General features: G+C 39.6%; 1 protein-coding gene across 4 annotated transcripts in view; it reads left to right on the top strand.

Annotated features, from left to right (window-relative positions):
* PALM2AKAP2 (PALM2 and AKAP2 fusion) overlaps positions 1 to 27,467 on the top strand; it is a 279,762-nt gene that overhangs the window by 98,593 nt on the left and 153,702 nt on the right. For 3 of the 4 annotated variants that reach the window (XM_085311516.1, XM_085311518.1, XM_085311517.1), the window contains exons 4-6: positions 16,480 to 16,594; positions 17,209 to 17,230; positions 24,956 to 25,057. In XM_085311516.1, coding sequence (XP_085167642.1) covers positions 16,480 to 16,594; positions 17,209 to 17,230; positions 24,956 to 25,057 — 239 coding nt within the window. The remainder of the gene's footprint in view (positions 1 to 16,479; positions 16,595 to 17,208; positions 17,231 to 24,955; positions 25,058 to 27,467) is intronic. The other variant, XM_085311519.1, reaches the window with a different exon arrangement.

Here is a 27,467-nt window from a genome sequence, read left to right as displayed (position 1 = left end):
GGAAAATGGGAGATAACTTCCTAAAAAATGCAAAGATCGCTGCAATTTTTGCCCTCGGTTTCATACTGTGGTGAATTTTTAGGCCAAGCAGATGAAAATGTTCTGTTAGTTTCGTAAACCTGAACAGATTTTCTCATTTCATTTTGCARTAGTCTCACACTTACTACTGCCTATTCTTACAAGAACTTATTTCAATTAAACACCTTGTTCCAGCTCCAAAACTCAAAGTAAGAACATACGGGATGCAGGAAGGAAAGGAGGGGCAATGATGTGGATAAAAACAGGGATACTGTCAGGTTTGCTGAGACTCAGCTGAGGTATTCTGCAGGCCATGAGCCTTGAGTATTATGATTACTATAAGACTCAAATACAGATGAAGTATAGTTCAGGCTTTAGGAGAGTTCTGAAAAAATCTAGTCTCTTTCCTGTCGCCCTTTCCTGCCCCATCCCTCAGCACCACCATTCTAGGCATACCAGTTGTTCCCATGGGTGAGGAGACCACTGAGAAGATAAGCCCGGGAATTTTATATAGTCATGAGGCCTGCTGAAACAGCAGAAAGAGAACCAGCTCCATTTAATCGGTGAGTCCTCCTGGGATTATAGCCAGAAACCCGTATGACAGAAGCAGTAGATTCACATCGGCAGGGTAAGCTTGACTTTCCTGAACCTGCTGCAAAAAGGCTAAGGGACTGAGTGCAAAGTAATTGATTAAAAAGCACAAGTTACCACRCTGCTAGATGGTCTTGAGATTCTCCTTTATGAAAAATGTTCGTATTTTCTCTCAGGAATGTAGTCCTGTGCCACCTCCCTGCTCTGCCCATAGCCAGCAGTGTGCCAGATATCAAAATGTAGATTCTGACATGCTTTTAAAAATTCTTTTAGAAAAGAAGATAATCCCTTTTCTAACTCTTCCTAGGCTGCAGGTGCTATACAGGCTGGTTTTTATTCCTGAATTGAATCAGTCCAGATGTCTGCTTTATCCTAACTTGGAACTTCTACAGTACTTGGGAAATCCACAGATCAAGAATTTCATCTGACTAAGATCAGTGCAAGCAGGAAGCTGTTAGCTGACTCTTACTGCAAACATTCAGTACAAAATCAAGACAAACTTTTCAGCTTCCCACAATTAAATCATCTCTTTTTCCAACTTTCCATGAGGCAGTAGGGGGACTTGTTATCAATCGCCAAAAATAAAAAAGAGGACATTGTGGTGTTACTAAACTCAGTTTCCAGTTTTATTTGCATTCAAACATCATGAGTGATCAGACAGCCAGTGTGTAGCTAATGTTAGTTAGTATGGGCCAAAAAGCTGGAAATGTATTCTGAGTGATTTCAGAGCTCTTTTCCCCATTTACTCCTTCATTCATACATCTGTGTAACTAGTTCTATTCTCCAGAACAGCTCAGAAATAAGATAACACTTACAGGGATGTAATATCTCTCTGTAGATTTAAAGATGCTTTCCAAGGACAAATTCATTTACTTAATTTCTCCATAGTATGGGAAATGGTCTTCTATTACAGCTAAAGGCCAAAGGCACAAATACTTTCAAATGTGCTCATGATCTCCTGGCTTGTCAATGGAGGCCCAGGAGTTAAAGCCAGTTCGCTGTGACCTCCAGATGAGGCTAGACCACTGTGAGTGCAGCACTCAGCTCCTCTCATTACTCTGCAAGGACTCTTAAAGCTCTTAAGATGCATTTGAGGAAAATAAGATGTAATTTTGAATCTCAGTGTCTAAAGTGCAATACAGGCTTCCTTTTTAAAAAGCCTGGATAGTTACATCTCCTCCAGTCCTTTAGTGGTTTGATGGAGTTGAGCCATTGTAGACCTCCTAWACTCCTAACAAAAGAAAATCAGGCTCTAAATGAAAGAGGTGAAACTGGTGAAGTCACCCACTACTTTCTTGGCTTTGTATAGCCCTCAGTGAATCCCAGAGTRTTGTTGACCTGCTATTTCCACCCAGCTACTCTGTGCTTCTTCTAGGGTGATACACAATTTCTTGAGCAAGCATTCATTCATCATCTGATGGCATGATTTCATTCTTACCCAGCTGAGCATGACTGACGGGAAAAGGCACTTTGCTTTGCTCACCAAGATCCAGTTATCACAATAGCCCCTGCACTTGTACGCCGGAAATTTGTGTTCTGAGTATGTGAGGGGAAAGGCACAGAGCATCTTGTGTGCCTGAGAGGACCAGGCGGCTTCCCAAAAACCTTAGTGACAGTAGCAACACCACCCAACAGTCACATGCATGCTCAGAGAAAATGACAAGAACAATAGCAGGAAATTTCTGAGGGTGGAAACAACAAACCAAACACAGCCCACATTTCTAGGTGTTTCCTGATTGGCTTGATTTGCCTAGGCAAGAACACTTCAAATAGCCTCGGAGTTATCCCACTACAGTGAAATCTCTGTCCTTTAAAGCTGAATTTGTCTAATGTTTTCTTGGAATACAGGAATGCTCATAACCAAACTTAAATAAATAAGTAAGCAAAACACAAAAGCTTTAAGGAAGATCAGACTGATGAGGTGGAATCAGGGTGCTGCTGTCACTCAGCTCAGGGCAGCAGCAGCTTAGTAGGTCTTTAGCTGCTCACAGTACGGAATGATTGTGCAGGACAGTCTGTCCATTCCCTCAGGACATGTTCCGTGCCTCACATCAGCCTTCAGTCTAGATAAATGGACTATGAATTCTTGTAAATGAATAATAGTGGAGGACAGATTTGCAAAACTCAAATCCAAGAATCTGTTTGTATCAAGAAATAAACAAAGCAAATAACAGCTCCTACTGGGTGTTCCTCTTCCTGCCCTGCTGTTCTTTTTCTGTCCCTGGCTCCTAAGTCGCTCTTGGCAAGCAGTGCATGGGGAATGAATTTGTGTATTTGTGAAGGGAACATAATATGAGGAATTTTTAAAGGGACCTAACAAAGTTCAGTGCTTAAGGCACCCTGTCTGTTAGCTGTGTGTAGGCACTTAACTTCCTTTGCTAGGGGCTTCTTAAGAACACTTAAAATTTCAGGCAGTCTCTAAACTACAGGCCAACAAGTAACGCAAGGAAAGATTTGTTTTAAAAAAAAAAAAAGTTGGATAAGATCACTGTAAGTTGTAGTTTTCCRTGGTAGTAAGGTCATTGCATTACAACAGTCGCATGATAGCCAAGATGTAGGGAAGGTGTCATCACACCAATCATAATGCTTCTGGTTGGATTTTCACATTTTCAGTGTCATAGTCTAACTTCTTAGGGGCTCATTTTCATCTTTCTCAGACACCTATCCTTTGACTATATTCAGCCAATCAGATGGCACATTTTAGGTTGGAGTACTGCATCCCAGGYAGCACTTAATTCCTACATCAACAARTAAGTTGATAAGCACCATGTTCCTTGAAATAGCATGTTTTAAGCAACCATTGCAAAATATTCTCAGAGAAAGTGAATAGGTAATTTACTTGCACCAGAGATCCACTACTTAGTATTGCCATTTGAACGAGTCATTTGCATTTGCTTCTGAATTATTAAAAGTCAGACATGATGGAAGCAAGGAAGAAATTCAAAATAGCCCAAATGGGAACACAAGGAGTGAAATGTTGGTTTATAAGTAAGCTACCACTGACTTTGAATGGAGCCAGTCACCTCAAAAGAGAAAATGCTGGAATCTGGTATGGAAATAACCTGTGCAGGAATTCAAGGAATGACAAGAAATGTCTATTAGGAATTAAAAAAACAGAGCAGAACTTTAAAATGTCCTGTCTTTCACTCAGTGTGCATATATCTGCATGTATATTAGCGCATATATCTACATGAATATTAGGGCAAATCCAGAGATCGGGCTGTAATAAATCCAACATACGTATTAACAACCAGTGTATACTTCTGTTGAACTTCCTTTAATCTATTGACTTGAGTAGGTATTAGGTTAGTAAGTGATTTCTGGTGCTGAAATTTAGTTAGACACCATGTGCAAACAGTAAGACCGGAGTTGTTAGAATGGAGTGCAATGCATGATTTCAAATAGATTTTTCAAAAGAATCACATGTCACACTATGAAAATTTAGTGCACATYTTCGTGTCAATATGGAACTTCTGCATCTCATCAAGGGACCTAGAAAATTAGAATGGCCTGTGATGTCTTTATTCATCTTTTTGTTTGTTATTTCATATATGTACTCTTATTCTCTTTATTGACAGAATAGAGATCCTGAGTTTGCTAGGAGCCGTGAGAGCACTAGCACTGCAGAGAAACAAGCAAATGTATACTGATGTAACCACTACTACAACTCACTACTSTCCATTCCAGGAAATTTAAGTAATTGGTATTTTGGAGGAAAAATAATATTTACTTCAAAAATATTTACATCCTTGAGAGTGAAAAAAACAATCTCTGGCCTAAAAGGAGTGGAAAGAACTTTCATTATAAACTGAGCAAGAAAGAGAGGAAATATGTTAATGAGCAGTTCAAAAAAATGTGCTTCACAGTGGGGAAATATATTAGCACACACTTTCGTCTGCTGTATGTACTTTGGATACAGAGAAAGTCTTTGATTAGCTGCTAGGTCTGTAAAATTAAATTTATTTCAGAAAGTTTGGCCATCTGTTTGGCCCTGTTGATGTTTATATGGTACTAACAAAATGGCTTTGCTGAGTGTCTTTGTGGACCCTGCTGAGTAACGCAGACTTCCATATCACTGTTTTGTGTTGGGTCACAGATCTGCACTGCTCAGATTCAGTGGTCTTTGCTTCATCTTYTGCAGCGTCTGTAGTGGTCCTTCTGCATTCATTCCTCTCTGATCAAAAAGAGCTTCAAACATAATCAGGAAAGGACATACAGGAAAAAACATTGCCAAGTGTCTCCAAAGCACATTAACTCTTTTGACTCCTGTGGTCTCCTGGTGAAGGGTCTCCAGACACTTTTAGATCAAAGTCCTCATTTGATGCAGAGACTGCAATCTGTCCATTGCCAGTAGTATATTAAAGCATCTCTCAGCACCTGTGGCCCCACTGGTGCAGCCTATATCATCATATCCCTGTAGTTATGTCAAGCAAAAACGCAACAAAAGATCAGTGGTAATTTTTAGGGGATTAGATATGTATATGCTTAAAACTTCGTGCCATATGAGCRTGCATAGACTCCCTCAGTTCGAGTATTGCTGAATTACATGAGCTGTAGATGATGCTTAGATAGTTCCATGGCATTAAGTTATTAGACTGTGCAAGTGGTTCATCCCAGAAGCTAGGAATGGGTCTTGGTCCCCTGTGAAAGATGATCCCCTGTGTTCTGAATACCTCTTTACTGAGAAGCATAACTTTTAGTGAAGGCAACAGGAGAGTCRGTCAGCAGATGTTGATTGACTTAGTCAAAAGCAAGTGTACTTCATTTCTGTGATAGAAGAGAAAGGAAGCAGAAAAAGCAATATGCATGGAAATAATGATTTAATATGAAAGAAGGTGACGTATTTGGAGAAAAAATTTATTGTGACTGTGAGAGAAGAGACAGACAGGATGGGGTACTGGGAAAGGAAGTGGTGGTGAAAGAAAGGAATCCTCAGAAGAGAAAGGTAGAAGAGGAAGGAGAGCAAGTGAAAGAAAAGGAAAGGAAAAGGAGACTTACAAAGCTTGGTTTGAATATATTTCCTTGTCTTCTGTTTTTCTGTACTGTATTAGCAGAAAGCAGTGTCTACATGTTCAGGTAAAGGAGTTAACTTGATCCAGGAAATCTGTACACCTCTGGCTACCTGAAATAGAGTTAGTCACATCAACACTTCTTTCTGATCTAAACATGCAGCTACAGTTGACTGACAGGCTGCAGGGCTGACATACTCTGTAGAAGCATTAAAACTGAGCAGAGTAGTCAGATCAAAGAAATTCCAAAGATCAGAGTTAGATTTAGGACAAGCTGGGTAAACCTATCATGTTTCACTGTCTACTCTTAACTCCTGTGTTGCACAGAAATAAATGACCATCACCTCCTTTGCTGCCAGAATGTGTCCTACAATCACTTCAGATCCAACTGTGCTCCACTGTTGAAGAGCACTGCCAAAATCCCAAATGATTAGCTRTGAGGACACCATCAAAGCCAACATCCTGATGTATGAAACCATGTCAGGCTTTCATCTTTCACTGTTCTCTCTGTTCTCCCTGTTCCCTCCACCAGCAGCTATGGCCTGTTGATGATGGAAAATGGCAAGATCACTGCTCTCTGCAAGGCTGTCAGTGCAAGATCCTCAGCAGTTCAAAGTTTCCAGCTCCCACTGGGAAGCAGAGGGATCACCTCTCTTGGACTTTCAGTTCAAGGAAAGCGCAGGAGGCAGTAGCAGACTGGTGGAGATATATCTTTCCCTTGTGCTATTTGCAGGGCATGCCACATGCTGCTCTTCCCTTCAAGACCCAGCCAAATTTTTGCTTTGGAGCTGACAGAAAGCAAGTCCTCTCTCTCCTTGCATCATGTCTCAGTCAGGCTTTGCACTGGGTATGAAAGAGGCAACAGAAGGAGCACAGGAGAAATAAAAGCTCCAGGACCTGAAGAGAGTGACTCTTTCCAAGCTGTGTCCCTCACCTAGAGCAGGAAAGTGAAATGCTTGCATGGCTCCTCATGGTCAGGGCTCCACGGTGAGCTCGTTGCTCAGTAAGTGGGACCCAAACTCCAAGGCGGGTGGTGAGACATGAATCTGAGCCCTGAGTAACCCTCTCCCTATCATGACCTGAAGCTGGGCAGAGGATGATACGCCTGCTCCAGAACCTGCTCCAGCTTTAGCTAACTATGAGGCCATTAAACTCAGCTGCAGAGGTCCATGTTTGTCAGAAGTCTTAGATGAAGGCAAGCTACCAGAGAGATGACGTTATTCCTGCTCCATGCTGTCTGGATGAGAGGTGTTTTGTTTCAGCCCACCCTGAGACAACTGTAATTTTCAAAAAGGATAGAAAATAAATGGCCGGGGTCTATCTAAATCCTCTATAGTGGACAAGCATTTCCTGATGATCGACCAACCACGCAGTAGCTGGCTATTAGAACATCCTATCTCTGTGGCCATTCTGGTATGACCTGAGAAAAGTAAACTTGGGGGTGRCCTCTGTCCCAGACTCCCCATGACCCATGGCAGGCCACCTCTCTCCACATCAGCTAGCAAAAACTCGTCAGTGCAAAAACTTTTAGTAATTTTTTTAGGTCTTTTCTTTAAAAAGGAGTTGAAGATAAAACTACACTCTTTTTCTGAGCTTTCCTGCCTTCCTGCAGTAACTGAGTATGTTCTCTTGCACACCCATATGTACAGGGTTGTATAAAAACATTCTTATTTTGTGGCAGCTAACGGGATGGATATTATATAGAAGTAACAGATACATTTTGACTGTGTATCCGCACTAACACTGGATAACAATGTAGTAGCTAGTACTGCTGCGCTATGACAGAATGATCAGTCGAAAGTCGTCCCTATATTGTACTCCCTTTATTTTTGAACTTTTCCCAAACTATAAATAACACAGCCTACTGTACAGCTGAACTGCTGGCATTTGTTACTAAACCTAAATGAGTTTTCGTCTGCGTGGCTGCTCTGTGTCTCTAGGCTGTTTCTTGCAGGGCTGGCTGCACCTGTGTTCTTTTCCTGGCCTCTCTGAGTGCACGCCGCCACACATGTGGGCTTTATGCTGAGAGGAGTTGCACGTTCACCCTCCTTCAGGCCAGGCCTCTCTTGTAGCACACGCTCCCCAGCCCTGGGCTTCCAGCAACAGTTKTTCCCTTTCTGGAGCCTATTCCAAGTGTTCAAAGAGCCCAAACTGTCTGCTGAAATGCCTCTCACCAGGAGGAGCAAAGTATAGAATAGGGGAAGAGGCTTTTGCATCAGCAGGCTGTGTAGGCATGTTTGTCCTTCCCTTGTCAGCTAGACCTTATGTCCTCAGATATCCCAGGGACAACTCTCCTTGACAGCACTTTTTTTCTGAAGCATTTGTTGGTCAGCTGTCTCTGTGTTCAGAGCCAGAGGAAAATTCCCCTCGCTCACCCAGACTATTTTTCTCTCTTGGTCCACAAAGTGCAATCCTGTTTGTCTGAACAAATTCACCTTAAGCTGTGAGAGTGCGAGCAAGCATCTTCAGGATTTATTGTCTTTTCTAAGGCTTTCAGCATATCTTCGAAATACAGTTACCAAAATACAGCACAATACCTTCTCTCAAATGACTACCTTATTTTTCCTGCCCTCTTCCTACCACTGCAGGTGGTACAAGCCAATAAAACCAAAATGAAGCATTCCGGTACTAGTAATGTAACACTTTCACATTATTCAGTGTACCTCCCTGTTTGTCCAGATGTGGAGAACTATGTGTGTGGCTTCGTGCAGTGCAAAATGTCTTATATCATGGCTCTCACTTCATTTATGCTATTTCRATGTTTTGCACACTGGATCAAGAGTCTCCAAAGGAACAAGGCTTCTTATGGGTCTGGGTTGGGAAAGAAGAAACAATAACAAAAGTGAAGAGACAAAACAAAGCTCAGCTTCATGAAGAAGAACTATGTTCCTTCAAGTTTAAATACTCATTCACAGGGCTGGATCAAGAAAACAGGACAGGTTTTGCTACTTTTTTTTTTTAATACAGGTGCTCCAAGAGGTGGATAATTCAAAAGCCATACTCTACCAGAGTGCACTGAACTATCAGAGTCTTTACTCAACTGGTCAGGGAAATGAAGTAATTAATTAAGGTTTGCCAAGTCCTACAYAGAGTCTGAACAGGAGTTTTCAAATCAGAATGGTCAGGTAAAGCAGATGGGTAGAAAGTAGGTGGACTATTGGCTCTTTCAACATAATGACCAGGGAACCAGGTTCACATAGGATACAAGGTCATTTCCCAAAAGAGGATCAAACAATATGCTCCTCCTCAGAATAAGCACAAATATAAGAGGTGCARTAATTCACTGATTTCCAGTAAATGGTTTGTTTTCTCCTGAAGCAGCACACCATAGCTGCAGGCAGGTTATAATCTCTCCCAGGCTGGAGACATCTGATTTATAAAATCCACTAACAAGTGTGGACTATAGTGCCTTGGGGAAAAGCATTTTTGTGTTTAAGGTGATATGAGGAAATGATGCTAGAATGAGATAGCACACTTCTAAAATAGAGAAAAAAAACAGGCTACTAAAAAGCAATTATAGCTGGTGGAAGAGTCACCCTAGAGAATGCTGGATGTCTCTGTGATGAGGACATTTAAAGCTATACTGGACAAACCACTAGTATAAGTTAGGAAACAAACACATTTTTGCTTTGGCAAGGAAAATGGCATGACTGTATAAATATATGTRTAAATATACATAATGAAATCATTATTCCATGTCTAACTTCTGAAATTCCAGATCAAAGCATTTGCATTAGCTCACCATAAAACCTTATACACGTGGAGCAGGCAACATTTTACCAACTAAATCAAGATAAAGATTGTTCAGTTTTATACCTTATGTTTAGCTCAAAAAATCCTGTAGCCAGAGCTTGACATGTTCATCTTGATTTGGCTAACTTAACGCAGATTGCCCTTGTCCTAAATCAGCCAGAGACAAAGTATTAGTTATCTTTCTACATGCATGTATCTACACATCAGCTTTAAAGAGGAACCGGATTTAAGCAGAGTTTCTTYTTTCTCCCTCAAGTTCTTTGTCTGACACTGGGATTCAGCTTTGTCTTGTTGAAGGGAAATAGTTTCTCTTCCTATGTATTCAGGAAGATTCATACAGATTACCAGAGAAACTCATTCAGCATCCTGCCTGAATCTCATTTACAAGCATTGATTGGTGATAATATATTCTCAGTCTTTAAAGTCATGAAGTTTTTCCCTTTTCAAAGATGCTAAATAAGTTTGCTGCTTCTGATTAGCAGCTGCACTCTGTAAACAGCAGCCTTTTGGAAATCATAAGATGTGCAYGGCTAGCTTTCCTCTTTGAAGGTGAGCAACTCAGAAAGGATGAGCTCTGCAGAAAGGCTAAAGTAAGAGACATTGAATTACCCAGCTCTGGAATCCCATTTCAAATCCTGAAACAGACCCAAAATCAAGCGGCTTTTGCCATCGGTATTGGGTGTGTGTAGATACACAGTGACATCCACAAATGATTCAGCTAGTTTTGGCACAATTGCCCAGAAATGCTGAAACTAGATCAAGTGTTAATAAATGACTTCCCCTCCTTTATGTCAGATATGAAGGTCACTGTTGATGAATATGGCATCTAGATATATAGTCCAGTTTCTTTGGTGTTGCCAGCTTGCAGATGCTTGGCATTTGGCATAAGATACTGGACTGGAATTCAGGGTAAAGTTCCACATATCTCTCGTCAGTGCAGATTTGAGAAGCCAAAATGATTTACACRTCTTGCCAGGGGAACCCTTTCCCCGCTGTTCTAGGTCACTCATTCCTTCCCTTGAAAGTTTATTTTGCAACATTGTTCTTAGGCCAGTGAGATAACAGATGCAACTTACTCTGTAGCCCCCCAAGCCAGTAGAAGTGGGAATGCCAAGCCCGTRGGGTAGAGTTTAGTAGCTAGTGCTCTTCTGAGAAAATGGCACATGGCCCTCTGCTTGCAGAAAGGTGGGTCTTGCACATTGCACCTTGGTTGCCCAGAAGGTAACCTTCCACATTTTCTGATTTTGTCCTGTGATCAAAAGCTTCATCAGGGCCACATCCATAAAACAAGCACTGTGTTTGTAATGCAGAGATTCGAATTCATGCAAGCCCGGTTCCCCCTAAACTTGGTCTTTAACTTCCTGTTTATTCAGTGTCAAGAGGAGTTGTTGCACTTCTCTCTCTGGGAGTTGCCATTTTAATACCCGTTGTAACACCTCAGGAGTTTTAGTTCTCCAAGACCTTGAACTAATTCTTGATATACAGGTCCATTTTTTTCTTTGTGGCTTTCACAGGTTGAATTAGGCTGTCAGTAAAGCAATGGCAAAATAATCAGTATACATCTGAGCCACCATGACCCTTCGTATGAATCCATCACCTTTTTCCTTCAAGTGTTTACTCTGATAAAGTCTTTCCTGTTTTCCCCTTAAGTTCTGAATTCTTACGTATTTTTGTTACTGGTGTTGATGAATGTTCCTTTTTTCCACTGACATGAGTGTGTGCGCAGCAGAAATTTTTTTATTATGTTTCTATCTTCACTGCAGAAGTGATATGAATATTTCTTATGTTGCTGGGTGCAATCCAGCATGCAGAGCTAATATAGGCTAAAGAAATTGATCCATAAATCTGCTGCTGTTCTCCCTATTTGTAACACTGTTACCACCACATCTTAAAAACAAAACACTGTGAGATTTGTCCCAAGTGTAGGTATCTCCAGAAATCTAGTACGTGTCAGGGTTARTTAGGTGGACAGAGGAAGCTGTGTTTTCTTGAGGCATAGTTTTGCTTACTATGGATTTGTGCATCCTTATTGCAAAGTAGTATGACTCCACGCAGTCAAACGAGTACCATTAGAAGACATTGCTTACAGTCCCTGGCATCAAGCTAAAGGCACAAAGAGACCTCTGATTCAGAATAGCCACTGTGCTTCAGCAGAGAAGAAAGCCTTGATCTGAGCCTGTGGGTTTCAGCATCTTAAAATGGGAAATACAAAAAGTGAATCCTTCACCTTTGGCCTAGAGCAGAAAAATCAGCCCTATATACAAACATAATATTTTCTAGATACTGAGTAATAAACATAAACACACATGCACACATACTTATGCTCTTTCCCTACAGTCTCAAGCCTGACTTTCTCCATCTTCAGCTCTTGGTGCTTCCTGCTTAATTCTACTCCTAACCACCAAAATAAAGCAAATTTTTATGTTCCCTAGTACCTCTTTTGGTGATTCCCCCTACCTCTGTAGGACAGCTCATTCATTATTTCCTCCTTAATCATTCACTTCATTCCTTCATTCACTATTTCCTTCCTTATCTCCTATTCTCACTGCCTGCCTTGCTTAGGTTGGTGTGGCAATTTTATCTGAGACAAAGTTGCACAAAACGTGTAAGTAAGATTTCTTTTAGCTGTGTGGTTCGTCCTCATCTATTGCAGTGTTGAACTCTTCTGGTATGTATTTTGCTAGGCATCATATCTTATGCCTATGGACTACGAAAGAAAAAGTCTCTGAATAGCCTTAAAGAATTTTATTCCCTGTCCTTGGAGTTGTTGAGATCAGCAAAAGGAATAAAGACCTGAGCTACCTGATCTGATCTGATGGTTGATCCTGCTTTGAGCTGGAGGTTAGAGTAGAGACCTCATGAGGCTCCTTCCAGTCTGAGTTATCTTGTGAGCCTAGAGTCTTATTCATGCAGGCATCAATGTGCCCTCAAACAACTACTGACAGCAAAATGCTATACAAGAGGCAAGAGATGTTGCCATCTCTTCTTTTAATCAGTGTATCTTTTCCTTCATAGAGGGACAGCACCATTAATGTAACAAACCTTATCTCAAGACACATCACTGGTGTTACCCGACCAGTCTTCTCAGTGCTAAGCCTGAGTGGTACATAGGAGACTATGTGGCTTCATAGTTGCTAACTGGGGGGCTCCAGCCTCCAGGACGCCACATCAGGATATAGGAATCTTTGAAAAGTATTGGATTTCCTCATGGTGTTTCAGAGTCAGGTGCTTCCAGAAGTCTGAAGCCAAGAATTTGCTGCTGACTGCACTATCGGGAATAGCCCAGCACTACCGAAAGGCAGTGTCAAGATAATCCCTTTCCTGTCTCGAGTTCCTCAGGACAAGGAAGTGGAATTTTAGATGCGGCAAGAGGAACTCAGCCCATTACAGCTGAGGAAATCGCGCCACTTAAAAATATTGTTATAGCATCAGGCATTTTATGGCTGCCATCAACTAAAGGAAGCTGAAAGACAGGCAAGTSATCATCAAAGCAGACTTCAATTTCTGAATGACGAAATCTCCCCTGTTTGTTTCTGTAATGTTCAGGGAAGCAAGATTCTGTGTACATTCRTTATAAATACGTGTCTGTGCCAAAGCAGCTCCTGAGTCTGTGACYAATTTTTTCTCCCTATAGAAACAACTTCACAAAATTATCAGATAACTTCTTAAGTTAAGAAGTAGCAATATTAAGTCTGTTTTCACACWGTTTCTACCCTATCTTGATACCTATTTTCCTTTTTATTTATTCCCTACTGCACTCCAGATAGTTTTTTTTATTATTTTACTGGCTTTATTGTTGTTGCCATCTTTCACATTCTTGGCTGAAATCCATTAAGAAGCCAGGAACAAGAGAATTATAAGGCTTTGTTACCAGGTATCAGATGACAATTAAAGCAAATCTTTTTTTAACCAGGCTAGAAGGAAAGGATATTATTGAATAATTTAAAGATTTACACAGGAAGAATATAAGAGATTTGTGTATGCATGTATGTATGTGTATGTGTGTACTCCMGATGAATTTATTACTGTTTAGATTTTGTATATAGCATATTCCCCAAAATCAGATACTAGTGTGTTTTGTTTTTCAGAGTGAATTTACTGAGTGCAGTATATCTTGTTACTGAAAAAAGCAAGCAATTCTTCCTATTACCCAGCAATTTTGATGATATGAAGTTTGCTTWAAAAAAAAAAAAAARAGAGAGAGATAAAGACAACAAAACAATCTTTGGTTTGGGTTACTGATATAACATTTGCTTTACTGGTCCCCTATGTAAGAATGCTATCAAAAGGAGAGGCAGAGAACTCTATGTTCCTCCTGAAGAACAGAAATTTACCACTGAGATCTATGGCACCTAACTGATTTCTTGATCAACGTATGTAACAGGATATATAGAAACCTACACCTTTAAGCACTTCTGTTACCTCAGGTACTTCAGCAGCAGCATCCTGGCCTTCAAGTATAGAGTACACAGATGAAAGTGGTTATGACATAACGTGAAAAGATTACCTCCTGTGGATATTAATGCTTGAGAAATKATCCTTGTGCTATACAACATACCTGCTCTGGCTGAACATTACTGAATCATTAGTGTTTTTCCTGAAACAATCAGGAAGAGCAGAACCACGAGCTCACCACATCAACTAGGTACCCACCTCAATTTCTCCAGGACTAGACCCATTCTGCTCAGGGACGGGGATACTCTTAGGCCATCTGTCCTGATTTCAATGGAAGAATGGTAATTTGCACTCATGGCACAAGTTACGTGGATTCTTATTCAATGTCGCATAGGAAATCTGTGATTGTACCAGTTTTACCCATTTTTCTAAATCCTGGCAGTTTTATCTCCATTCCTTTCCTCTTTAGTAATTTGTTGTTGTTCCTGCTCCTGAAAGGAACTGAAGAAGGGATTCAGAAAAAATAACAAGATGTATTGTCAAAAAGATGGTGATCTAATGCTGCATCTGCCTGACCTTCTTTTAATGGCAAAGGTAGTCTGGCATGAATGCAGCAGAGATGGAAGAAGTCAACCAGGAAAGGAGGATAAGAGATACAAAATGAAGTAAAATCAAGAGGGAACAGCCAAAAAGTTTAAAAGTACAAACAATTCCTATGTGTAGATGTACAAGTGCATATACAAATATGCATGTGTGTGCATTTGAAACAAACTTTTTAGAGAGRACAAATAATTCATGAAAAACCTCTTACAGTTCTTAGCCGGTGCACAAAAAATGATGCATTTATAATCACCTCAAATTACAAGACATCCGGATGCTGATAGCCTTACTCATATTGGGTGAGCTGCCGTACACTGCACGTACTCACAGTGAATTCATTGTCATAAACGATTAACTAATGTCCAGTTCATTTGAAAGAGAAAGGACTTCTTTCTTCCGCTGTATTTTGTTGTTGCTGACTTTCATGCACTCCTGTTTTCTGGTCTCTTCCTAGATCATGTGGCTATTAAAAYGTAGCAGGCTACAGAGTATACTCTGAATGCTGCTGAGTGATTCACTTAGCAAGAAAAGAATAGTAGCAGTAAACCTCTGCTCACCCAACTCTGCAACATAATTTCATGAGACCATATAGTAGAATAATTCAGATGTCTTTAGCAATAAGGTATAAATGTGCATGGATCTACTAATCATTCATAGGGACAAGAGAAAAAAAAGAAGTCACCTTTCTGTTGATTCTAAATTCATTAAGTAGGAACATGGCAGTAACTGACCTCAGTGAAAAATGAATTTTTCACTTCACTAGCTGTTCAAAAAAGATCCTGGGAAGAAAAGTTGAGATGAAACAGTATTTTTTGAAAACTTTCTCCTTGAATCTCAAAAGAASGGAAATATTTTTCCTGCATCAAATTGTTCCATTTCAGTAGAACAATTTTTTTTTCAATACTGCATTTTTACATTTTTTAATAATATTTTGAAGAAAATATTTAATGGATTGGAACATCAGTCTCCCAACAGCTCATTTTAAAAATAGTGAAATTCAACTATTTCAACTTAGATGAAGACAAATGGAGGTAGAAAGGTAGAAGCAAGAGGCTGTGGATRCAGAAGGATCATTTGTTTTCATGAAAGTCCTAGTTTATATGGATCCATCTTGCTGACAGAACTATGGTGCAGCAAGCTCTGAACAGCTACAGCTCACTTCAAGACAAAGGAAGTTCTTAATTAACCTTCCCTGGCTGAAAATATTACCCTCACAGCTCATACTACCAATCATTTTTGAGAAAGTGAGAAAATAGAGTGATTTATACAAAAATTTAGAGGGGGGGGGGAGAGCGAGCACTCCTGTACTGAGATAAATCATGTAAACAAAAGGAGGTTTGAGTTAAAGTAATGGAGAATCTAACCCTGCACATTTTGGGTTAAATGTGTCTAAAATCTGAATGAATCACTTCTTAAGAACTGCCAATAGCTCACAATGAAATCCAGAAGAGTACTGAATGTCTGTTGCCTAAAAAGGAACAAAATTATTTTCTACACAGCCTGTATTTTTTGTTTTCTGACATCTCGGGGGGGCCTTGTATCATCAAGTAACTACGGGAAGCTTAGATATAGGCACTGCTCTGGGCTATCCTAGACTAGGACTCCAGCCCCTACGTGTTGTTGTGGGGAATGAGCAATGTACCCGTTCAAGCACTACTGCTAATGCGAGTGGGCGACTGCCAGCTTCCAGCAGCTGTTCCAAGTTTTGTTGTTTGTAGTATGGAAGCGTTAGAAGATACCTATTCCTCTGATTATTACTGTGTATTTTTGGTCATAATCGGTACTATACTTTCTAAAATGAAAGTGCATGCACGAAAGGTGGTTCAGGAACGGAGGTGAAGGCATACTGAAGTTTATTTGTAACTAAACTGTATGTGTTTTTGCAGAAAAGGATAATAATAGAACTACTRTCTTTCTGAAGTAGATCCTTCTATTTAACAAATAATTCAGGAGCCCTTCATGTGCTAGAAAAGCAGCTGTGAATAGAGATTATAAACGCTGCTCCTGGTGACATTTGAAATGCTAATTAATATCTAGGCATCTAGGGCTCACTGAAATAATTTTTACGTGTTCTGTTTTTGTGTGTATGTGCATGTCTGTGTGTCTTCCTCAGGTTGGAACAAGAAATAGAGAAATTAGAAAGTGAGGAATCCCAAATATCTGCCAAAGAACAAATCATTTTGGAGAAGCTAAAGGAGACTGAGCAATCCTTCGACAACTTGCAAAAGGTATTTGAAAAAAAAAATAAATACACTCTTGGACACAGGCCAAAACCAAGGCAGACCCTTACAACTGACTGAAAGCAGCTTTTTTTTGTACTTATGAAAGACTGATGGTGGTTCAAGATAATCTGACTCAAAGTAGGATGAACAAGATCAGAAAAGATGCAGAGCTAACAGATCAATTTCAGTTAGGTTATTTGGAATTTCCCTTCCCAGCCCAGCTTTTTGGAAAGGGATTTCCATGTCTATCTCCATAGTTTACCTGCAGAGAAACGCGTGAGACTTTGGCCGTACTGGAAGGTGTCAGCAGGATCCTGAAAGGCATCACAAACTTTCCTCCTCTCAGTGGCACCCGGCGACAGTGGCATTTGCCAGAAACACCACTTCTGAATGTTACTGCCTGCTGCAATAAACAGCAAATGTTCTCTTTTCAGTGACATCACATCCCTCTCTCTTGATCTCTAGTTACACTTAAACCTGAGTAGCCATATCCCCAGTTACCCATTTTAAAGTGACAACCATAAAAGTAGACCTAGCATAAAGATATCAAGACCATGCAAATTTTACCCAAAACATGAAAGTTTTAACTAATCTTCTTTTCCTTTTTTTTCATTTTGCAGAGATTCTCACACCAGGATGGTGGTAAGCACCTTTTTATTACTGTATAGCTTTGGATTTTGTAAGAGTAGTTAATAAACTTCATCATAGAGTTTTAAAACAGGAGGATTATTTTATTTATGCCATTTCTGATTTCTTGCTAGAACTATTCTCTAGTATTGCTTGGTACCAGCATAAATGTCACTATCACTGTGAAATAGTTTTCCTTTGGAAAAGCTCCAGCTATTTTTATATACATGTAAGGGGGAAAAAAACATGGATGACTTAAAGTCATCATCATATAAATTCTGTATTATTAACCTTTTCACCACATGACAGCCACACACTACAGACCTCCTTCTCACCTGGTTAACAATCAATTTCCTCATGTACACATACTGTAATCATAAACAGTTAAATGCAATGAGACCTTTTCTCTTCTTCTTACAAGAACAGCTTGCTTTTGGTTGACATCAGATTACTTCATGGGTGAATTACGTTTTCTGTGTGATGATCCCTACAGAAAGAAAATCTTTTGTAGATGGATGAGGATGTAGTTATTCCTAGTTTATATTTATTCAGTGCCCTGAATATGTCTGATCACAGTAAATCCTGATCTATAAATTCAGATGAAAGACTGAGCAAAAATTCTGTACTGTTCCCAAGTAGCTGGATAGACCCTTTTAGTGCTTCATCAGGGAGGAGGACATCACGCTGATCCAGCTGCAGATAAATCACCAGAAACTCATTATCAGCACGCACCTTGGAACTGGCCATATGCAAAATATTGAGGTCAGGACTATGGCCCCTGGCTGCTGACCAAGTCATCTGATTGCCTATTTTTTGAGCAAACATGAGGAATAAAGTAGGATGATCTTACTACATTAAGCACCAAGACAAAACAAAATTACAATGTAGTATATGAACTAACTCAAAGTTCACTGAAGTCATTGAAGGAGTAGATTAGAAAAATTATCTCTTAGTCTTACATCTAGTGTTCTATTAACTTGAGCTAATGGATGTTTCTGCAACAATACTGCATACTGATCTCAAGATKAAATTCGTAGTTTACTACAAATATATTTCTTATTCCTGCCTCCTCCATCATTCCCCATATTGTATTAAAGTACATGACTCCTAAGTACTCCTTACCAGTAGCCTGTAATGAATATTGCTGGGGTTTTTTATGGATCTTTTCCCTGAAATATCAAAATCATTTAGCTTCTCATTCCATACTTGCAGCCTCTCACGGTGGGTACTATTAGCAATTTTTATACGTATACAGGCAAATCCCATCGTCCAAGTCTGTAATAGATGTGCAGAAGAGTGCTAGTACTATTAGCAAATTTTATATGTATACAGGCAAATCCCATCGTCCAAGTCTGTAATAGATGTGCAGAAGAGTGCTAGTACTATTAGCAAATTTTATATGTATACAGGCAAATCCCACTGTCCAAGTCTGTAATAGATGTGCAGAAGAGTGCTATTTAAGCTACTTTGTTGGAGCAGTGGTTTAAATCATTTTGCTTACCTTGTAGCTGCAGGAGGCAACTCTTAATCAAAATCAGCTACACCTTGAAAGTACTTGCCATGGAAAACACAGAAGAAAACTTTAGACATATTTAGGGGGTGCAAGGTTATGAAACCTAAAGTCAGGAGTGAATTTGTAGACAGCACAGACTTCAGCGACTTTTTTCTGGTGGTTGATTGCAGCTGGTGTGCAGCTTCAGTTGTCCTCTGAATTTTGACTAGAGAAGAGTAATAAATGTTCCTTTGAAAATGTTGATCAACTCAGCTGTTGTTACCCTTTTGTTACAGTATTATTAGTTCATTGTAAAATGAAATAATAGGCGCTTCAAAACAGATTCCAAAAGAAATAAATCAAAGGTAGTGAACATCAGGAGTTAGTATTAACTAGTTAGAAAGGTTTCCTTTTTAAAACAAATAACCAGTTCAGAAATCTCCCTTCCTGTTAGAATTTTAAGTTTCAGTTGAGGCAAATATTGTGTACTTGTGGTGAGTGTCCACCACAGGTGGACAGGTGGTCATAAGCTTACAGAAGAGGAATGGGTCCCTCCTGGATGAACATCCTCAAGTGTACAGGAGCCTCTGTGATTCCTACAAGACAACACCTCTTTAGGTGCCTAATGGTAAAATAGGAACTAAAGGAAGCCCCAGTAAGAAATACAAAACAATAGTTTTCACATTTTTTTTCTCATAACATACCTATTTACAATACTCCATCGGGTTCAGAAAGAACTCCTCTGCTCTTCAGATTTTACCTGCTTTCAGCAGACCATACCCTCACAGACTGAGACAGAAACAAGGATAACTTCTGATTTGTGAAGAGCTGACAGAAAGTTGAAAATAATGCAAGGGAAAAAGTAATACTTACAGAACAAATGTATTACCTCTGCAGAGAGAGCAGGGAATACAGCTAAATTAATCAGCACTATTCTCTTCCTGAACATATCTACATGTTACATCCCTTCCTTTGAGCAATTGGTCCTTCTCAGCTGAGATTATAAGATACTCAGAGATGGGCAAGGTCATCCTCTAAGCAGTTTTGTGAAGCAGACTGTGTTCTATTGCCGTAGAGAAGATCTAAGCTGCAAACCATCATCATGACACAAGCCTGCCTCCTACTGTGGGCATGATTTGACTATGTATCTCCACATAGCGAAAAATGAGCAAATCCTTTATTTTTTGCCGTCTGACAACAGCCTGTGAATGTAGCTGATCGCATGAGGCAGAGAACACATACATAACCGATGGAAAATGACGTGATAACAGATTTTTCCTCATTTCAAAAACATGTAGGATTTGTTGTACTGTAGCAGATCAGCCATCAGTCTGGCAACTATCCATAACACCCTGTAAGAGGAAAATGGCAGTAGCCATTAAATAGATAATAAAGGAAGGATACATAAAACAGAAATTCAACCAACATCTAAGGTTTGTGACTATTTTTCARTTACTGCCTTATCTATAAATCTCATATTAATTTGCTCTGAATCCATCCCTCCATTTTTTCTAAATGTAGTGATTATATAGAAAGTGACTTATTTCACAGTTGTATCCCTGTGCATGTCTTAGTGTCATATATAACACTGTAGAGCTTCTGAGTGTGCAGAAAATGCAGCCACATGGCATCCAGAGCCCAAAGAGGTTTAGGTGAAGGCTACAAGGAAAGAGGGAGAAGCAACAGAGATCACAGCTGGGCAATTGGGTGGGCCTCCTTGACATTCCCACCAAAGTTGCATGTACCTTCCCAGAAGCTGGCTGTACTTAGAAATGAGCATTTCTGAGCTAGAAGTCATCCAAGCACAATAATCACAAACCCCACATTTTTCAGGGTATGGGCATACTTTGCCATCTACAGGTCACCACACAACAGAAAGCAGAATGGAAAAAAAAGCTGGGTGTTGGGGGTCTCTTGCCCACAGCCATGCTTCTACCAGCTCGTTACTGGCATGCTGTGCTTCTACCAGCAGCTTGGTGAGCTTGAGTAACTGACAAATTCTTCACTTAAAACACTGCATACTACATCTTTTGTAGCTTCTCGAGATGGCAGCGGAAACCAAATGGGCTGTAGTGCTGTGCAGCATGCACAGTGTGAATCCTTCTCCCCCTTACAAATGGAAAACAAACAGCTGTTTCTGCGTGCTTTGTGTTTTTATGTGCTCTATGTATACATAAAATAAAAGACACATTAAGATCTGATGTGACTTCCTTGACTGCTGAACTTACCTCAAGGGAATACTGTCCCCTACAATCTTTGGCCATCTATATACAAACTATGTGTTGCCACTTTAGCCAACATAGAGAAGCCACAGTCACAGTAACTCTACAGCTTACTAGTTATTTTACAAGTTATTTACAAGTTATTATCAAGGGATGACTGAAGGGCTGCTATTATCTTTGTCATGAAATGTGAAGGGGAAAGTAATTGCAGTGGAGCAAATTAATTCATRGTATAATAATTCCATTGGCTTCAGCAGAGTTTCATTAGGAATAAGTGTTATAGGAAGTCTGAACCAAACCTTAGGTGCACAAACCTCTGCCTGAAATTGATTTGAATTAGCATATATTTGGCAAAGATGTGGGTCTGGAACTTGACCTGGATTGTTTAGCTCACACCGCATTGGTTAGAGATGATTATGATTTCCTCTGCTCCATTCTTTATCAGCATTGCTCATCACTGCTGACAAAGACAGATGAACTCTTCCCCAAAGCAGCAGAATACARATCTTTGTTGAGTGCTTTCCTCATGTCATGTAAAAACTCAGCAGTAACTGGTTTTCGGTTGTAAATTTTCGAATAGCCTTTTTATTGGCTCTATATCTATTGAAATGTCTGACTGGCACAATTACAGTACTGCTAGTTGCTCAGCTGAAGTCAGATGCAGGCTATCCAGCTCTTAGCGAAGCTTCCTGCTCAAACCCTGTAGTCATAGTCTTATGGACATGGTGGGCAGGTTGTAATCTGTATTTCTAGAGGGCTTTGCAGGTTGGACAGGCTCTACCCTTGGAGGGAGAATTTGCAGAAAGTCTTAGGCACTAATTTTAGTGGTAGTTGGATTTTCTTCAGGTTAACCAACCCACTGGATAATGAGCTGATCTAATGTCTAGCCACAAGCCTCTGTGTGACAACTAATCTGAGCAGTTTTGAAGATTTGGTTCTGTGTACACAATCTTGAAGGATTGCCTGGTTCTATAAGCTTTCCTAAGCACTTACTAGTCTRATAATACAGAGGATTCTGTAATTCTGAAATGCAGTTTATTGTAAGGCATACCAAATGCCACATAACTTATTTTATGGCATTCATGGGTATCGATAACTCACCAAAGTTTGAAAAAAAAATCTGAATAAAGTCAGTTCAAATGTGTTTATGTTCTATCTTACTTTTCATGTAAACGATGCTAATTACATCTCAACCACCCCCTGTAAAATTGCTCTCTTGTACCTTTCTAAAGRTGTTAAATGAAATAGACTTTGCTGCAAGTAAGATAATGGGAAATTATAATGTTTCTGCCTCTTCTTTCTGTTTTGGAAATGCAGGAACCGATAGAAAAGCAAAACCCCAACTCTTTCTAGCCAAATAATCCCATTTCTGACAGAGAAGACCACAAGCCACTTCAAAGGAAGTGCAAGAGAAAGTGCACCCCCCACTTCTCACTAGATAATAATTAGAGATTGTTAGGAACCATGAAGCAACATTTTTAGTATTTATTTGAAATAACATCCAAAGATGTTTGTAAAGCCAATAGTAGCAACATATAACACTAATATAAGTATTGTGTCCTAAGGCAGGTTGCAAAAAAATGGTTAAAATCCAGTGACATAACCAGTGTCAAAACGAGAATTATTCTACCAAGCTGTAAAATTAATCTCACACTGTCAACATGATCAGCTAGGTTCYCTGTAAAGGCACTAGAGAAAATAAATGCTTTCAGAGGATTTTTCCTTAGTGAAGCTGCACCCTTGCAGTGCCTGTTTCCCGTGAACTATGAAAGAAGTCTGAATGATTAATTAAGTGCGATTCATTGATTATTCTCACATGTGGACAGATAAGTCCATCACACAAGTCACTGAGCGACCATGTACTGAAATTACTGTTGCAACTGTACATTCTGTAGGCTGAAAAATTCCTTTCTAGATTTCCGCCACTTATGGAATACAAATGTCCTTCTTAGTCCAGTCCTGAAAAACAGCCTCTTTGAAAAAAATGACTTTAGTGCTTAAAAAAAAATCTTCTGAAGAAAAATGCTTCCATTTTCAGTAATGACCTGGTTGCTTGCTRATGGTATTTCCCAAAATAACAATGCAAAGCATTGTACCAATTTTTTATCAAAGGCAAGAAACCTTGTAAAAGACAGGAGCTGTTACTGGTCATCGTTCAGTCAGTTATGTCCTAAATAATTATTTCTCTTAGGGGGCATTGCTAAAAATAAAACATGAAAAACTTTTAGGAGATTCTGCATTCAAAATACAAAAGTCCATTTGCCAAGACTCATATTAGTCCACTGAAGTATGAAATAAAATAATATTTCCCAGATTGAGTTCTTTTAAATTCATCTGTTACAAGCTGAACTTTTATTTTCCAAAATGAATTTGCACTCTGCCCCTGTGCCATGCTCCACTTGTACAGAAAATAGATAGAATCATAGAATCAGTAAGGTCGGAAGGGACCTCTGGAGATCATCTGGTCCAACCTCCCTGCTCAGCAGGGTCACCTAGAGCATTTTAGACAATAGGGAATAAGGAGTGAGGGGCTGCTTATTCAAGTCATATATGTTGCTTAGAGGTGAAGTGTCTTCGATTGTGGGTGTTATCTGGCTGCCATGAGCAGTGGTGCTGGCCTTTGCAGGCTGTTAGGGCTGGAGAACCATATCACAATGAACAGGCCCAAATATCCTGCTGAAGGGGCATATGTAGGGAATGGAGGTGGCATGTCATGTTCTTACGGAGGATTACACCAGCCGTGATGATTTTGCCTAAGATAGGTATTAGCCTCTAAGCAACATGGTGAAAGTATCTCTCTTCACCACATGCAATCGAGCACTCGTTAACAGGACWCTTGATCTTCCTTTATCTCTCTCCCTCCACATGAAAATTCACTTTTATGGTCTATGCCAATCTTCCCATCTCATGTGATTRCAGTAATGAGAGATGCAGAAGAAGGCAGATTCTACCTCCTACCCTGATGTAGGTGGCATAATCAGGTGATACAGAGGGCGAGAAGGTTTTAATGCACCGAAGTATCCTTACAGGAAAAAGAATGTTCTGTTTTAGACCAGATAGGACCTGTTTGAAAAGAAATCTAAATGTTTCTGTAGAAAACTGAAAAGATTATGGTTTGATAGGAAATAACACTTCTATCTTTTTTTTGTTAGTTTAATTGACACACAAACTGAAAATCAGTTATTTGTACATCTCTCCTTTGAGCTCTGCTCTTAACTCTGCCTCTGTGTCTTAGCAGAACCGTATACACTATCTAGTTACATTTAACTCAGTCATAGAACAGCTTCTAGCCTCCTGGGAAGCTTAGTAAATATTTGTAAATCTCCYTTAAAGTCTCACTTCTAAAGAACAAATGTAGCTTATGCTACACAACTRTAAGTTCAAGTGTAAACCAAGTCTGTTCTTTAAGCTGACTTTCTACTAATTCAGGGTCTGTTAATGAAAGAATGCACCGCAGAACTGGCAGGCACTTGACATGTACTAACCATTGCAGTGGGCGCCATATCAAAGAGCACCTAGGGAGGATTTCATTATTAGCTAAATTTTAGCTTTAGGAGCACAAGCCAAATGCCAGTTCAATAATGTCAGAAACATACAGTGCAAAAGAACAGGCCTTTCCTTCTTTTCAATTGACATGAACATTTTTAGACTTTTATATTTCTATTTGATTTTTTTTTTCTGTGTGTCTCATTAAACTTGTTCCTTCTCAAGCCCACCTCTCCCCACACACCCGCCATTTTAAAGGTCACCAACTTGATAAATCCAGAACCTCCTGACAATTAATTTGATGTGTTCAACTGACATAAGGTTGGAGTCATCTGGACCCATTCCCTCCTACCTCAGCTAGTCTATTGAACGCCAATCACATGACAGTGACTTTGCACTTTGTTTACTTTGATCCAATTATATAGTACAAAGCTCCGATGTCTATTGTTTGGGCTGATAACTTAACACTCTGCTGTCTAAGCAATGAAGCCACTGGGGCTCATAGCGCAAACCTAACTGTTTCCTGTTCTCTGACACTAGATGCAGTAAATTACATTTACTCCCAGATCCCTGAACTCCCAACCCTCTATTCACGAACAGCAGAGCCAGTTCCTGGGCGGGACGGAGCAAGCAGAGTAGCTGGTAAGTCTCAAGGAGCTTAGTGTTGTACTACCAAACAAGTAGCCGTGAACTCTGTTCTCTTATATCACCTTTACGGGACTGGTGTCCAGATATCATTTAAATGGCAGGAAATTCCACTTGCTTTGTATTTTGTAAATAAGCTGAGGCTTTTTGAGCAGCAGTGAGTATTCTCAATGTGTTTGAACTACACACAACTAGCATAGGAAGTGTGTCCAGTTTTTATTAAATGAAAACRTAACGTTCTTTCCATCTCTTCTGATACYRGTATATGATRTTATGGCCATGRTTTTTGTTCCTTCATTATACCCACRCAACCTCCATTAAGATAAATGAGGTACACAGGCATTCACATGACTTCATATGTGCTTCAGACTTTTGTATCATTTAACATCAATTCGTATAGCGCTCTTTCTTCTTGGGGAGAGGAAGGAAGAGTTATGGTGTTTCGCGTTTGCAGTTTTACAGAGAATTTCCTAATTTGTTTTTTTCGGATTAAGTATATATCCTAAATGTAATAATGCAATTGTTAAACTGTAAGTTTTTCTTATTTGCAAGATCCTTATATTCTAAACAATGTATTCCCTGTCTCAGTACCAAAATGTTGGAGGCTATGTAAGAGGAGCCACAAGGAGTAAGAGTGACGGATGGTTTACTTGAAATGCAGGTTAATAATCATGACAAAGCAGCACCAGGAGCTAAGGCACTGTACATTTCTATAGAATATGTGGTGTTATTCAGAGACCTTATTGCAGGCTATTCCAAAAGTTTCCCTTCCACCTGTGTTTACCATGATCTATCCTAAAAGCAAGCTCAAGCATGCTTTTCCCAAAATATTTCATGTTATTTAGCCAACATCAAGAAAATAATTTCTTCCATTCTTTGGATAACCTAGAAGCCCTGCTCATGTATTTCTTTATAACAGCATTGTGTGTATGTGGTCATATAAAGAAAAGGCACTTAGTATATGTGCTCAAAGGAGGACTGTCAGCATCCATCTGTTAAGATGCTTTTTTAAAGAAATAATCTTTGAGTCCCATGTACAGGTAGAAGCACGATCCTTTCATATGCACATTGGGATCTTGTCATGAAGCACTGCATCGTGTTATACCATAATTAAAGCTTATATAGAAAATTGTACTCATGCATACAGGCTGTCATCTTCAAGTACTGCTTTCAGTTTCAACTCTATTATCAAAAATTTTTGTATTATATTAATAGAGCATATTTTGAAGTCAATAAGCTCTACTTTAATAAAAGGAATTTTAGAAAATAGCATTAATTCAACTTTCAACTTTTTTGAGAAGCTGTGATGATGGGTTTTCCTGTGGAAAACAAACATTATGCATAAAAGCAGATTATCAAGGTTTTGATGTTCATTTTTCTCATGATAACATATTTCAGTAGTAAACAGCTCTCTCAGACATTGCTTCTATTTATGTACTTACTTTCACAAGTAGCTTTAATGTCATCCCTGGGGTGGATATCTCATAAAGCTCATGTGTGTCACTATCTTAAAATGGTGTCAGGAATCATTGCACACAAAATCATAAAAGACTGTAACAGTAGCAAATGTCTAAGCAAACCAGCAAACTTCAAATACACATGGACAGAATGACAACTGTTAATTTTCTATATCAGATCATTAAGTAGTCATAGTCTTCTAAGCAGCATTGGAATTTATTGTTGCCCAAAGCCTTCCTGATAACTAAGATGTAGTTGCTTACCAATACTGGGTATCATAGACAGAGAGATGTGTCTTCTAGCCCTTCCTAAATATGGCCAAGTCTACATGGTTTAAATTCCACATTTCCCATGTCTGCTTCAGGATTCAGGCCTCTCAGATGTGTGTACCACTAAGTGCACACCACTGCTGAATGAAATTTATTCTTCAAAACAGGGAGGGCTTTGCAAGTTACATTGGAAAATATGTGCAGTAACATGGGAGAAAGCAGTGTTTCACAGGAGAAACAGCAGCCTTTACCGAGGAAGTTAGCAGTCTTCCAAAATCATGTCACAGATAACTGCTTTTCAAACAAGAGGAGAAGCGCAGAAACTCAGCAAGAGCTGGGATCACAGTTTCTGATTGAGAAGAGGTTTTGTTGCCAGTCAGCTGACTGGTGGTAATCTCTATCCACAGAGCTCTGGTGCTCAGGACAAATCAGGAACTTCTACCTGCCACACATGATGTTCTGGAGATGATGGTGCTCCCAGCTCAACTTTGCTTCAGTTCAGCTGATTATCATTCAAAAATCTGCCGATGTGTCAGGTTTAACATCTGTATTACAGGTTATGCACTCCTATTTTTGCCTTTCTAATCTCTAAATTCTTACACAGTGTCTGCCTGAGCAGCTGTGGAGAGCTCAAGTGACATTCACAGGTCACTCACTAAGCCAGAGCTCTGAGAATGGGC

The sequence above is a fragment of the Rhea americana genome, unplaced genomic scaffold (assembly GCF_003343005.1).
Source record: "Rhea americana isolate MKP2758 unplaced genomic scaffold, rheAme1 scaffold_342, whole genome shotgun sequence".
Lineage (NCBI taxonomy): Eukaryota > Metazoa > Chordata > Aves > Rheiformes > Rheidae > Rhea > Rhea americana.
The sequence above is the reverse complement of the archived record's forward strand: the minus strand, read 5'-3'. Positions and strand labels throughout refer to the sequence as shown.